Source organism: Lepidochelys kempii, chromosome 2 (assembly GCF_965140265.1).
Source record: "Lepidochelys kempii isolate rLepKem1 chromosome 2, rLepKem1.hap2, whole genome shotgun sequence".
In the NCBI taxonomy this organism is placed as follows: domain Eukaryota; kingdom Metazoa; phylum Chordata; order Testudines; family Cheloniidae; genus Lepidochelys; species Lepidochelys kempii.
In genome coordinates, this window is record NC_133257.1 from 119,056,607 (window position 1) to 119,070,164 (window position 13,558).

The following is a 13,558-nucleotide window of genomic DNA, read 5'->3' on the forward strand; positions in this document are numbered from 1 at the left end:
ATATAAACATTCTAGTACAGACAAAAATAAATACAGACTCATCAAAATTAGGACGTGGGGAAAAAGTCCACCCTAGCTGCAAACACCATCCCTTTGCACGTAGATCCCAGTCCAGACTGCACACTTCCTCCTTGAAAGCCTCAAAAAGTTTTTTTGCAGCATGCCCTGAAGATCATCAGATTTGGGTGATTTTTGACCCAAGGTCAAGGCTGGAATAAATTCTGAAGTTCAAGGCCCTTCACAGACAATGCCCTTCCAGCAGCTCCCTCCTCTTTTAAACAGAGGGGGCTTCAGCTCAACCACTTCTAATCAAAACTGCACCATTGGTATCACCTAGCAAGAAAGATGGTCTCAAGTAGGCAGCTCCAACCCATTTAAAAACTGACCGGTCAATACCAAGTTCCACCTGGCAATTAACAGGCAGCCAATACAGAGCACCAATTTCATGTGTTCAAGTGAGAAACTCCAATTAACAAGTAAGCCACCACATTCAGCATTACTTTTAAGTTGATTTAAGGTATTGTACCATCTAGATTACATTGCTATACTGTAACCTCAAAGTGACACAGTGACATGGTGAATAAGGTCTGCACCCAAAAGAGTTAGAACTTCTTGGCTAGATGAAGACAGCTAGCCATCCTGTCCAAGAAGCTAGTGAATCAACAATACACTTAAAAACAAATGGCAAGCACAACCTCTGAATTAAAGAGGCAACATAATCCTCGCCATTTCATCAGGCTGCTTTTCCCATCCTACAATCTTTACACTCTTATCCCAATTAAGCTACAGCCATCTATCTTAGTCACTAACGGCCCCCATTAGTGTGATACAATTTTTAACGTATTTATCTTCACAAAATCCTGTGCACTATTACCCCACTTTACAGATGGGGAACTGAGGCACAAAGAGACTAAATGACTCTTGCTCAAGGTCACACAGAAAGTGTGTGATGGAGCAGGTAACTGAACACCTCTGGTACCTCAGTGCTGGCCTAAACTCGAACAGAGAAAACGGAATCTGAAGAATGACACTGGCATGTTATGATTTAGTGTATGCAAGTATTTGAAAAAAGTATTTTAAAGCTTTATATTATCAACATTATAAACAGAGCAAAAGTAAAAAACACAAAATGCAAATAAGTTCCAAAATCTTATTTTATTAACTTGAAGCAATTGCCACTTTGAACATTTGCTGCTATAACTATGAGTTACAGTTGATGACTTAATACACTGTAGAAGATTAAGTTATATCTCCTGCATTCTCACAGAATGATCAGCCTTCTGGATCAATATATTCAAAGGTTCTTCAGAGGTTTACGGCCACTTACCCTATATATGGATGGAAAAACATTATTAAAAGATGTGACGATTCAAAATCAAAATTCATTAACAATTTTATTTTAAAATGGTTTTCAATTATGTCAACCTATATGTATTCACCTAAGCAACATACATAACAAATATAAGTAGTAAAGAGATTTTTTAATATACATTCCCACTGCATTTAATTCTCATCAGGGGGCCCAGATTCAAAAGCACTTTTAGTTTGTTTTTTGCTGATTTTCAGTCACCATGAGACACAGATCATGGGTTAAATGCTTGGGTTCAGCCGAGTTTCACGTCGCACAGGGCCTGAGGTGTGGAGGCAGCAAATATAGCTGTATACCACCCTCATCCAAAAGCCAACTGCAAATGGCAGCTTCAGGGATTCTTCTATTTTGTACCAGTTTGCCACAGCTGGGAATCAGCAGAGTTCAGCACCACTCCAGTCACACATCCAACTCTCCCCTACACTAAAGGTTGAGAGGGAGAGGCGTGGCAAATAGGTAACTATGTCTCTATACCACTCAGGAATCTTCCATGCTGGGGGAACCATTTAGCTGGATGCTCAAGCCAGAATTACAACTCCTTTGTTCTGCCAGAAAAGCACAAAGGGAGCTGGAGGAGGGCCAAGGACCAGGATCCACTTGTTTTTCAACAATTTCTCATAACCCACCTCCCTAGTTACAATGTTTGCTCTGTTGGCTAAAGGTAAGTAAGAGATAGTATTAGCATATATAATGCATGTGCTACAATAAAATATGGGAACAAAATTTTGTATCCTCTTCTAGTAAAATCTTAAAAACGTCAGTGATGCTAAAATATATATATTTTACCGTCAAATTTGGTTGACTCCTTCCTAAAGGAAAAGTATCATACCCAATATTTCTCTTACAAGAAGAAAGCAAACAGATACAGTATTGTGTATCTTCCTACATTTGATCACAACAAAATCACATCGACCAGAAATGAAACAAGCACATCTTACATATAAATACCATCACAACAGAACTATTCTTAAAATTACCAATAGTGCTAATGAATGCTGTAAACAGAAAGATTAGACAGACATAAAAAATATTTTCATATCTTTTATAGGACAGAAACCTTTGTTCATGTCTTCTGGTGGTCATCATCTTCTTTTGAGCGGCACCTACAACACAAAGAACAAGTAAACGAGCAACTTTATTCTTCTTTAGAATAGTTTTTAAAAGTTCTGTAGGTATAAGGTGCATTGTTTCTATTGGAGTTGACAACTCATTTCATTATTCTTAAATAGGGATACAAAATAATAGTCAAAATCAACAGAAACAATAGGATTTCACTACATCTGTGTAAAATTGCCACCAGAAGTGCTGGATATGTTATAGGCGTCACCAGAACAGTGCAAATTTCTTTGTGTGGAATTAACTAAGTATCTAGTTCTTCATTTCAGTAAGAGTGAAATCTGCATTCTATTTCCTGTATGAACAAGAAACTTAATACGTTGAAGTAGGAACAGATTTACTTTTCATTAAAAATGAAAATAAAAACTGAGAAAAGACAGGTTGAAGGTTCAAAATAGGCATGTAACATCACCCATCACCTGCCTGCTTTGTAGTTCATTACATCTCCTTGGTGGGGAACACCCCACCAGCAGAATGACTGCTTAGTCTCATTTTCCATCCTTGATTGCACTAAGTGTGCATGTTTGTGCCTAGATGGATAAAGAAGTCCTATTTACAATTTGAAACGGGTATTACAAAAAAACCCCTGAATCCCTGTTTTTTCTATACCTTTTATGCAAATAATAAATGGAAATAAAAAGATGCATTTTTTATTGTCTCAAATTATATTTAAAACATCAGTATGGACTGGAAAAGTTTGATTCTGGATTCTTCATGTTGCATAACTAACTCAAATGTTTCAAACTATTTTTAACTGGTTGCTAAATGTTTATCTACACATGCTGTCAGAAATAACCTTGTTAGGAAGGTGAAGTTGGTGTCTCATCAAATCAGACCCATGGAGTAGGCGTAGAGTGGCCTGTGCCTCGCTTTCCTTTCTCTCTTTCAGCACCATCAAAAGGAAAAGTGAGAAAAATAGCACAAACATTAGTTAAAGCCTGAATTCAATCATATATCCTACAGGAATAATTTCATAACAATGAAAGCAGATAGACAGTATCTGTAGGTTTTTGGTTTGTTTTCTTTCTTTTACAATGATGATAATTAGAGATCTAATTAATGTAGTCTAATATCGCCTTCCAAAGATCATAACTTTTAATAATCCCTTTAATTAAAGGATTTACAGAAAAATGAAGGGTTTCTTCTTACGTATTACCTGATTTACCAGCACTGAAGACAAAATCTTTTAAAAATGGCTACAAATGCCTTGTTCACAAAAGACTTTATTATCTAATGATGCATACTGAAAACATACAGAAATCTGCATGGTCCACTTTACATGCAGCAGAACAATCTTCACTTTACAATAAGTGAGTGTCAACTGTTTTATGCAAGAGACAACACTGTCACATTTCTTAAAGAAAAGCTTCATTTACAAAAGAAATAAAAGGTAAAGAAGCAATTACCGCTTTTAAAAAGCAGCTGCTTTGTTCAAGAGTGGAAGGTTTATGCCTGTATTGAAAGACAACATGATCACAAATAATGAAAACAATGAACAAATGAAACACTTTTAGCATAAAGCAGTACACTTTCAAAATGACATACAAATAGTTAAAAATTTCATTATGTTGTCTATCTATCCTTTAGATATAAGGTCTTTCAGAATCAGATCCCAACATATGTAATTAGTAAATGAAAACTCTTCTGTAAGTATTGGTTCTATGTCATAGTGAACTATATTTAACAAAATGTATACAAAGTCTATAGCAAGTTGATTAAAAAAATTAAAGTAATAAGAACAGTACACTGAAGGCGCTCTATCCATCAAGTGCGCATTCTCCAAATTTTAAATGTGATGAACAGAACAGAAGTCGTAACTATGCCACAGTTGCAATGCCAGAAAATAAAACATCATTTATCAAACATGCAGGGAATTCTGCCATAAAGCTATTGTCTCTCATTTGTCAGTTGTTCCAGTAAAATAACATCTTAAACACCGGTGATGTTGATGGTTTAGCTTACCTTCAGTGTACTGAAAGTTGTACACAACCTGCTTTAAAAGAGGAGACCATCCCTGCAGGCAGGCTCAAGAAGGAACAGACCCCCTTCGGCACTGACTACACCAAGGGCATGCTGCTGTGGCCTGCACACACACACCTAGGAAAACGTGAATATAAACAGCATTTATGCTGGCCATTTTTTAAAGACAAAAATGAAGCCAAGTCTGCTAAAAACAAATCAACCACCCAGTATTACTGTTCTTTTATAACAAGCTTTTTTTTTTTTTTTTTTTTTATAATATATGAACTGCAACCATATACATTAGCATTGTACTTGTGTGCAGTCTTGGCAATTAAAACAGTTCTACAGTGAAAATTTTCACATAAGACACAAACAGAATTACTCTAACATTTCTAAAAGAAATATCAGCCTTGGTGTTAATTCAAATATATCATTCTTCCTTAACTTTGCAGGGGAAATATTTATGTTTATATACATTAATAAACTGCTGTGAAATTTCTTCAGTCTTTGTATCTTAACTACTCAAACCCTTTGGACTTCTTCATCTGAATTAAATTTTTTCCTGGATGAAGGCATGTTGCAGAGCCTGGTTGATGCTAATCCGTTTGGCTGGGTCTAACATTAGGATCTGGTCCAACAAGTCCTTTAGCTGATGTACTTTTTTCCGCTGGTCTTCAGGGAGTCGTTGGCACCCAATTAAGTCTGCTAACAGGTCCTTGGTTGGATTAATGGTGCTCATGACAGTAACTTTTTCCTAATATAAAAAGTGCAACCAACATTTACTTCTACATAAATTAGCACAGTTAATAAAACCACTATGAGCACAGTAACAAGCACATATTCCAGTTAAAGAACTCACTCTCTCTCTGATGTTATTCCTCCTAAATTTACTGCTGTCCAACACAAATTTAGTGTTGTAACTCTCATTACTGTAAATGTTACTTAAAGAAATACTGAAAATTGAACGTAAGACTAGTAAATGTGCTTTATGCCAAATGCATTCATTTTCTTGCACATCTCATTTAAGATCCGCTTCTCTTCATTTGAGACTCAGTGGATTAGTATATTGAGAATTCTAAGTGAGAAAGCATGTTCTATATTTGCCAATTTGACGCATTCTTAGGGTGCACTCTAACATTCAGTGGTACACACTATAATCCCTAGGGGCATATTTACCCTACAAAATTATGTTGGCCTAAATTACGTCGGTATACAGCCATCACAGTCATTGAATTGCTTTTGTAGTCCACACTATGCTCCTTGTGTTGGTGGTGCATGTCCTCATCAGAAGCGCTTGTACTGACTGTACTGTCAGTATGGGATGGCTTCTGAAAGCCAGTAACAGTCGATGTAAGCAACACAATATTTATACTGACGCTGCATCGACCTAACTACATCGATACTGACTCTATGCCTCTTGTGGAGGTGGTTTTTAAGTTGGGATAGTGGGGCAGTTATGTTGAGGAAGCGAAATTTTAGCATAGACACGTACATAGTTATAATTGAAGTAAGCTGCTTTGCGTCGACCTAACTCTGTAGTGTAGACCAGGCTTAAGGGAGTATTCTATAACAAACATTTCACATAAAAGTTGCACATTTTCTAATTTTAATAAAACAAAGGAAGGCAGCAGCATTAAGATTTATTCATAATTTCAAGTTAAGTTTATTGAAAGTTAAATTATATGAAGGAGTGCACTCAGTTTATGATTGAGAATAACCAGATTTTTTTAAAAATTAAAATACAAAGCCTGAGGGAAATTCCCTGTTGCTAGAACATAATTTAACCTATCACAATAAACTCTCTGCATTCTGCAGGGGAAAAAAATATTTTAAACAGCCTTCACAATGTATCTTGGTACTAATTAGGACATTAATTAATAGGGCATTAATTACTGAATTTCATAAACATTATTATAGTTAAAAAACTTTTTAAAAAATTATAGTTCAGTTAGTCCATTTAAAACTTACCCTTTCTGTTACTTTGTCTACTTCTATATACATGAAGTTGAGATTTTGATCGAAGTGTTGATCTTTGAATACACCTTTTCGGATCATCTGAAAATAAAACAGAGGCAAGAGTTTTGTACAGTTTTTTGTCTTGAAAACTTCAGACTCATCATAACTGAAGATTACATCTACTGCCTTACAGTAATATGAATTACTTAACACTTTTAACACTTGTTCAGAGAACAGCGAGAAATGACTAGAACATAAGAACAGCCATACTGAATCTGACCGATGGTCTATCCAGCCCAGTATCCTGTCTTCTGACAGTGGCCAATCTCAGGTGTTTCAGAGGGTATGAACAGAACAGGTAATCATCAAGTGATCCATCCCCTGTCGCCCATTCCCAGCTTCTGGCAAGACTAAACTGAATAAAACGTCACTCAAACCAGTTGGATAACACACACAGTTATTCTCCGTTTACTTACGTGTTTTATTTTTTCAGGTCGGTGTATAAAAGAGGTTTCTGCTTTCACTTAACACATATAGTCTAAGAAAAAGAAGTCATGTACTTTCACGTCATAAGATTTATAATCAATACAAATTCTACAGTCAAAAGGTTGTTATATGCTGGCTTTTAAGACATCAAACCAAATTCAGTGTTTACTATGATGCCCATTACTGCAATTTCATATGAGATTTTAAACAGTTTACACATTTCTTACCTTGTTTGGCATCTTTCCTTTGAGGTCCATGGCAAGTTTCAACATATGGTTATTGGTTTTGCCAGGAAACAGTATTTTTCCTGTATAAAGTTCATATAACGTGCAGCCTACTGACCACATATCTATACCATAATCATAGATTTTTCCTATAACTGAAACAGAAGAGTTTTCTGATTATATCAGTTAATATCACAAAAGCAGGCATAAACATAACATCCCGCAAGAGCAAAAAGATCCTGTAAACCCTGATTTAGGAACTACCTTAAAACTCATATTCCTAAGAAGAATAAAGTATCAAAGGAAGAGAAAGAAAGTCTTTCCATTTTCCCATGACAGTGGGCTTTAACTGTATCTTGCCCTGGCCACCACAAAATAAAAAACAGTGGAAACTGTCAACCAAAATTACCCCTCCCCCCTGGAAAGGTCATGTGAGCTTCTGCTCACCAAAGTCCGTCTGTTCTGCCTCTGCAACATCTCAAATCCCTGCCCGACTAGGACCAAACAATGAGCATCTCAAGCTCTCTTTCACCAGATGCTAGTGTGTTCTGCTACTGATAGATCGCGGGACTGGCTACATTAAGATTATTGTTTTAACTTTGGTTTTAGTTTTTAGATTATCTATGAAGCATCAATGTTCCAAATACATATGGCCATGTATGATAATTACCAGTCAAGTATTTACGTAATTTAAATACCGAGAGAAATACGTCAGATAAACTTACTAATTTCAGGAGCTCGATAAAATCTACTGACAAGATATGGTGTGATGTCATTATCTGCAACATGTGAAGCTGATCCAAAATCACAAAGCTTTAATATGGTTTTAGATTCATTCACCTGCAAATTAAATAAAAGCTTTACTGGCACAGTGACAGTACACAGATTGTCACTGATGCTGTGATAGTACATAAACTGTCACACACCAGTAACAAGACAATCTCAAATCATCCAATAATCCCCTTAACTAACTTTAACATTTGTTCCCCTTACTCTATCTTGGTTCCTCGTATTCTAATGAAACTGTAATTCCTTCTTAAACTGGAAATGACAATGAATGGCACTACATCATAAAAACTACTGACTTTAAAATTCATTTTTACTGATCAATATGACTAATTTTACAGTTGTTTATCTATAAACTGAGAGACTATTAAATAACATTTCCAAATTTATATTTTCTCTCTACTTATATCAAATGCATGCGCTATTAGCCCACCAAAAATAATCAGTTAACATGATTGACAAAAAAAATTAAAACCATGGACAAATATGTCCAAGAACTGTGTGTTCAATTTTTTTTAAAAAAAGATTTCTTCTAGGTACACAGTAAGAATGACACCTGGTGAGAAAGGCTGGAATCTGCTCCCCAGGCTGCCATTCTTGAGCCCGAACAATGTGCAAGATTAATAAGTGAAGATTATTTACATTCAAATGTGTCTTCAAAAGAAACATACACAAATTCTGAGCTGGCACAAACTCAGAGTGCGCCTCCCCCAAATACAGAACCAATACACATTTCAAATAGTAGTAGAGTCCTAGTCACTCTTCCCCGTCATCAGAGAAATGGCTCTTCCTTGCCATATTTGGCTTGATCAAAAGTTGGTCATATAAAAGGTCCTGAGGATCCCCTAAATCTTCACCAATCTACTTCTCTAGAGCAGAGTTTCTCAAACTGGGGGTCTTGACCCAAAAGGAGGTTGCAAGGCTATTGGGATCATTTTTTCCCTTGCCTCACAGCTAGGCAGCCGAAGAGCAGTGGCTGTTGGCTGGCCGCCCAGCTCTGAAGGCAGTGCTGCTGCCAGCAGCAGTGCAGAAGTAAGTGGGGGAACGATATGGTTACTTAGCTCTGTAGGGATCTGCACTGATGCAGTGAAAGTTATGTCCAGTACCAAGGGTGGGGTGGGGAAGGTCATCACAGCCTGAAATATTTTCAAAGCAGGGCCCAGCAAAAAAGAAGTTTGAGAATCCCTGCTCCAGAGAATTAGACAGGGTAGCAGCCTGCGCAGAACTAGACAACATTCCCTGTCTGAAGATCAGTCCAGAATGTGCTCATGTAATGAAGGCACATAATTTTCCACTCAGAGCGCAAGAGAGTCACTTCTGCAATGCAGCCAAGTTCCAATGATCCCAAGAACAGAGCAAACAAAAGTCACTTCCATACCTGGATAGCATGAACTGCAGCACTCAGCTCTGTTGCCAATCCAGAGAGCTGGCTAAAATTCTCACTCTCTAAATCTGGTATTCATATATCAACTTACTGTGTCAGTAATAACAATGCACATCGGAATTAGTACTTATTAGCTAATTAATATTACATAGTTCATGTCATTTTTTGGGTAAATATTCTTATAGCTGGAAACATACAGCCTCTATTAGATTACCACACCACCAATAAGACTTAAATACCTCATATTAAATGAAATGAATCAACTATAAGGACTAGCCAAAAAAAATATTCTACAAAGTTTTAGACTGTTTGGAATAGAATTCATGCCTCCAATACAAAGTTAGAACATTTGTTGAAGTCATTTACGAACATTAGTATTCATTTTGTATGTACTGTAATAAAATTTAGAATCTTTAATATGAAAAAATATTCCAGTAGGACATATATATATTCAAGTAGTCAAAAAACATGTTATTTTATTATTTGTTATATTATTCAGCTTTCACAAGTTGAACAGGCATTTGCTAAGATTAAAGCAATGCACTTCACTACTTTTCACACAAGTTTAAGTACGAGACCGCACTGCACTCCAGAGATTAACTTTACAGTCACTCGCCTCTGGAATTTTTTGATAGCAGGATTTTCTCTCAGAAAAAAGGGGTAAAGTTGCATGTGCATGTAGTTTTTTGTTTCTGTTTGTAGAATGAATGGAAAAGTGAAAACTAACTTTTATACACTGAAAAAAGCAAAATTCTAAATTGAGCCAGAACTTCTAGTATGACTAATACAAAAAACACCAAAGGGAAAAAGCATACAAGAATTTTTGAAGTTCTATTCAGAAATATTTGCGAATGCTGGAGATGACCCTGAATAAACTGAAGATATCATCATAAAGGTGAGAACTTTATTTTTCTATTAGAACACATTGTCCTGTATGTGTGTGTAAATGGTTGGATGCCATAGAGAATTCCTTTATCAAAATGAGGATCGCACTGATGGCTTGGATCGCTATAATTTCTAGGGGTTGCTGACAACTCATAAAAGGACATTACTTTTTTTTTTTAAATCATACTTGGATGGGAAATGAGGCCTTAAGATCTTTCACAGTTTGATTTCCTTTTTTGAAAGGGTGCACTTAAGGCTTCTTGGGCAGACAAACTGAAAGACAGAATGCTTATTTTAGGATTCCTTACGTAAAGCCTTTGTTTTTCACAAAGAGGTCTAAAGATTAGCTTTAAAATATTTGAACAGTTGTATTCTTACTCATGTGGGCAATTTTTAAAACTCAATATTTTAACTATGTTATAGGTGGAAACCTCTTTCAGTCATTGAGTAAATAGGAAATTTTAGAAATAGAGAAAGTCTTAAGTTCTTGCCTGCTCACTTTTTTCAGACATCTATTTGGTTAAAATGATTATACTACATTGTTAAATTTATTACAGATTATTTCAACCATGCTAATAAGAGATATAATCATCTTGGGGAAAAAAAATCTACTCTCATTTTGTGGCTGGCAGACCACAGATTAGTTAAGCCAAGCTCAAACTTTGTAGGGAACATAGAAGAAAGTCCTGATTGAACCTTAAAATGTATAATATAACCTGTCAATCTGAGCACTTAAATTGGTTTCTGGATACTTGTGTGGAGAGCTAGAGTAGGAGTTTTTGGACTTATTCCATTTAACTTAATCCTCTTCATTATTTCAAGTCTTTATAATCCTTTATAATACTATTATAAGTCATGCTTCTAAGCACTGACATTATTTCTTAGTTGATGCTTTCAAGAGAACAGAGGGAAGCCATCCATCAGTTCAAATTAGTCAGACTTCTCACCTTAGATAACATTAAGGGAACAATTCAGATTTCCCTCAGGGGATTCTAACTCAATATATTTGATTTTTAAAAATGTATTTAAGAAAAGCAAAGTTATTTTAACACAGTTCAGCCAGAGAGAGATGTATCATATCTATAATATAGTCGGGTTAGAAAAGATTAATCTCTTTGAACAGTCAAATTAAACAAGATAATTAGGCAAACTGGATTTTCCATTCATGCAAGCTCAGAATTGGGAGGGAAGAATCAAGTTAACCCTAGCTGTGCCTTAGGGCTTGTCTACAGTTATAGCGCTGCTCTAGCACTTAGTGAAGACGCTACCTATGCTGACAGGAGAGAGCTTGCGCCGTCTACACTGGGGACTAGGTTGGTATAACTACATCACTCAGAGGTGTGGATTTTCCACACCTCTGAATGACATGGTAATATCAACAAAAGTTTGTAGTGTAGACCAGTGGTTTTCAACTTGTGGTCAATGGACCTTTGGGGATCCACAGAATACATCTAAGTATCAGAGGGTAGCCGTGTTAGTTTGTATCCACAAAAACAACAGGGAGACTGGTGGCACCTTAAAGACTAACAGATTTATTTGGGCATAAGCTTTCTTTGGTAAAAAACCCACTTCTTCAGGGTGCATCTGAGAAGTAGGTTTTTTACCTATGAAAGCTTATGCCCAAATAAATCTGTTAGACGTATTCTCAAAAACAATAGGGAGTCTGGTGGCACCTTAAAGACTAACAGATTTATTTGGGCATAAGCTTTCATAGGTAAAAAACCCACTTCTTCAGATGCACCCTGAAGAAGTGGGTTTTTTACCCAAGAAAGCTTATGCCCAAATAAATCTGTTAGTCTTTAAGGTGCCACCAGACCCCCTGCTGTTTTTGAGAATATGTCTAAGTTCACAAAGGGGTCTGGCACCTCCATTAGAAATTTTTTAGGGGTCCGCAAATGAAAAGAGGTTGAAAACCACTTCTGCAGACCAAGCCTAAGTTAACTTGACCATTAAAAACAGCTTTTTAACACGTGTTTTTACAGAAACAGAGCCAAATTTGTTATTGGAGGCTTCAAAGAAGTTATACTACATATAAATTTGGCCCTCTCTCTCTCTATCTTTTTTTTTTTTTTAAACGGCCAGGGTATAAATTTAAGACCCTGTATGGCCCTCAAGTCAGTTATTTGCATAAAACTCAAGGGTAGAATATGGTTTTTACTTATTAAACTTTCAGGTATTCTCTATTATTTGTTCAGTATCTTATTGTTCTACTCAGCATCCCTCCATGAAAAAATAAGCTCACATTTAAAGCTACTTATTTCTGCCCTTTGTTGCTTTCTTAATTTTGTTTCTCTACCTTCCCATTCTTTTATTCTCCTTCTGTCTATCCCCTGCATTTCTTTCCCTACAGCAATTCCAAATTCCTACTTTTAGAGTTTTGCGTCCACCCCCTCCCATCCACTAAAGTAATCAGCAGTTACATAGTTAATGTTATTATTTAAAATACCATGATTATGCTTTAGAGCAGCAGTTCTCAAACTGAGAGTCAGGACCCCAAAGTGGGTCGCGACCCCATTTTAATGGGGTTGCCAGGGCTGCCGTTAGACTTGCTGGGGCCCAGGACTGAAGCCCAAGCCCAAAGTCTGAGCCCAAGGGCTTCAGCCCTGGGCGGTGGGGCTCAGGTTACAGACCCTGCTGCCTGGGGCTGAAGTCCTGGGGCTTCTGCTTTGGCCCCCGGACCCAGTGCAGTGGGGCTCAGGTGAGCTCAGGCTTTGGTCCTCCCTCCTGAGGTCGTGTAGTAATTTTTGTTGTCAGAAGGGGGTCGTGGTGCAATGAAGTTTGAGAACCTCTGCTTTAGAGTTAACACCCCAATAGGATTAATGAAGGATAACAAGGAGTTAATGGATCCTAGATATTGTTTCAAATTGATGCACACTCAAAAGACAGTTAATTGCTTACACTAGGTTCATATTTAGGTTATTTTCACAACCAGGAAGACTAGAAACTTACATTTTTAAGTAAGTGAAAGCTCAGATTCTGTAGGATTTGAATCTGTCATATGGCCCACAAATACATCAAGTGAACCAAAAGCAACCTGTGTTCTGGTGTTTAACTCCCATGACGCTATGCCTATCCTCTGCTGCAAGGGTACAGGGAAGAGAGTTTAAGGAGTCTTTCCCACTTCCCTCATACGAACAAAAGGAATCATCTCAATTTAGAGCCAGCTAGCATGTTTGGCTCTTGCAGCAGACATGTCTTTGCTAGCACACTCACAAAAAGGGAGCATTTTCTTCCATTATCTTTAAAGAAGTCAAAAATCTTTCTTATCAGAAAGAATGCTTCCTTACTTTGCAATACTGAAGCCCTCTTTTTAAAGAAGTATGAGTGGAACATGAAGGGGGATCTGGGCAGTCACTGTGCTGGTTTAAAGGATAAAATCCCAGGTTACCA

At 36.8% G+C, this 13,558-nt stretch overlaps 1 protein-coding gene across 6 annotated transcripts in view; it reads right to left on the reverse strand.

Annotated features, from left to right (window-relative positions):
* Window positions 1-1,136: 1,136 nt before the first annotated feature.
* The window catches only part of PRP4K (pre-mRNA processing factor kinase PRP4K), a 50,557-nt gene continuing 38,135 nt past the window's right edge, over window positions 1,137-13,558 (reverse strand). For 2 of the 6 annotated variants that reach the window (XM_073332159.1, XM_073332154.1), the window contains 7 exons: window positions 7,839-7,953; window positions 7,117-7,268; window positions 6,416-6,502; window positions 4,448-5,201; window positions 3,892-3,937; window positions 2,427-3,367; window positions 1,137-1,328 (listed from right to left, as the gene is read on the reverse strand). In XM_073332159.1, the coding sequence (XP_073188260.1) occupies window positions 4,998-5,201; window positions 6,416-6,502; window positions 7,117-7,268; window positions 7,839-7,953 (558 nt within the window). In that variant the 3' untranslated portion in view covers window positions 1,137-1,328; window positions 2,427-3,367; window positions 3,892-3,937; window positions 4,448-4,997. The remainder of the gene's footprint in view (window positions 1,329-2,426; window positions 3,368-3,891; window positions 3,938-4,447; window positions 5,202-6,415; window positions 6,503-7,116; window positions 7,269-7,838; window positions 7,954-13,558) is intronic. The other 4 variants (XM_073332158.1, XM_073332155.1, XM_073332157.1 and 1 more) reach the window with 4 other exon arrangements.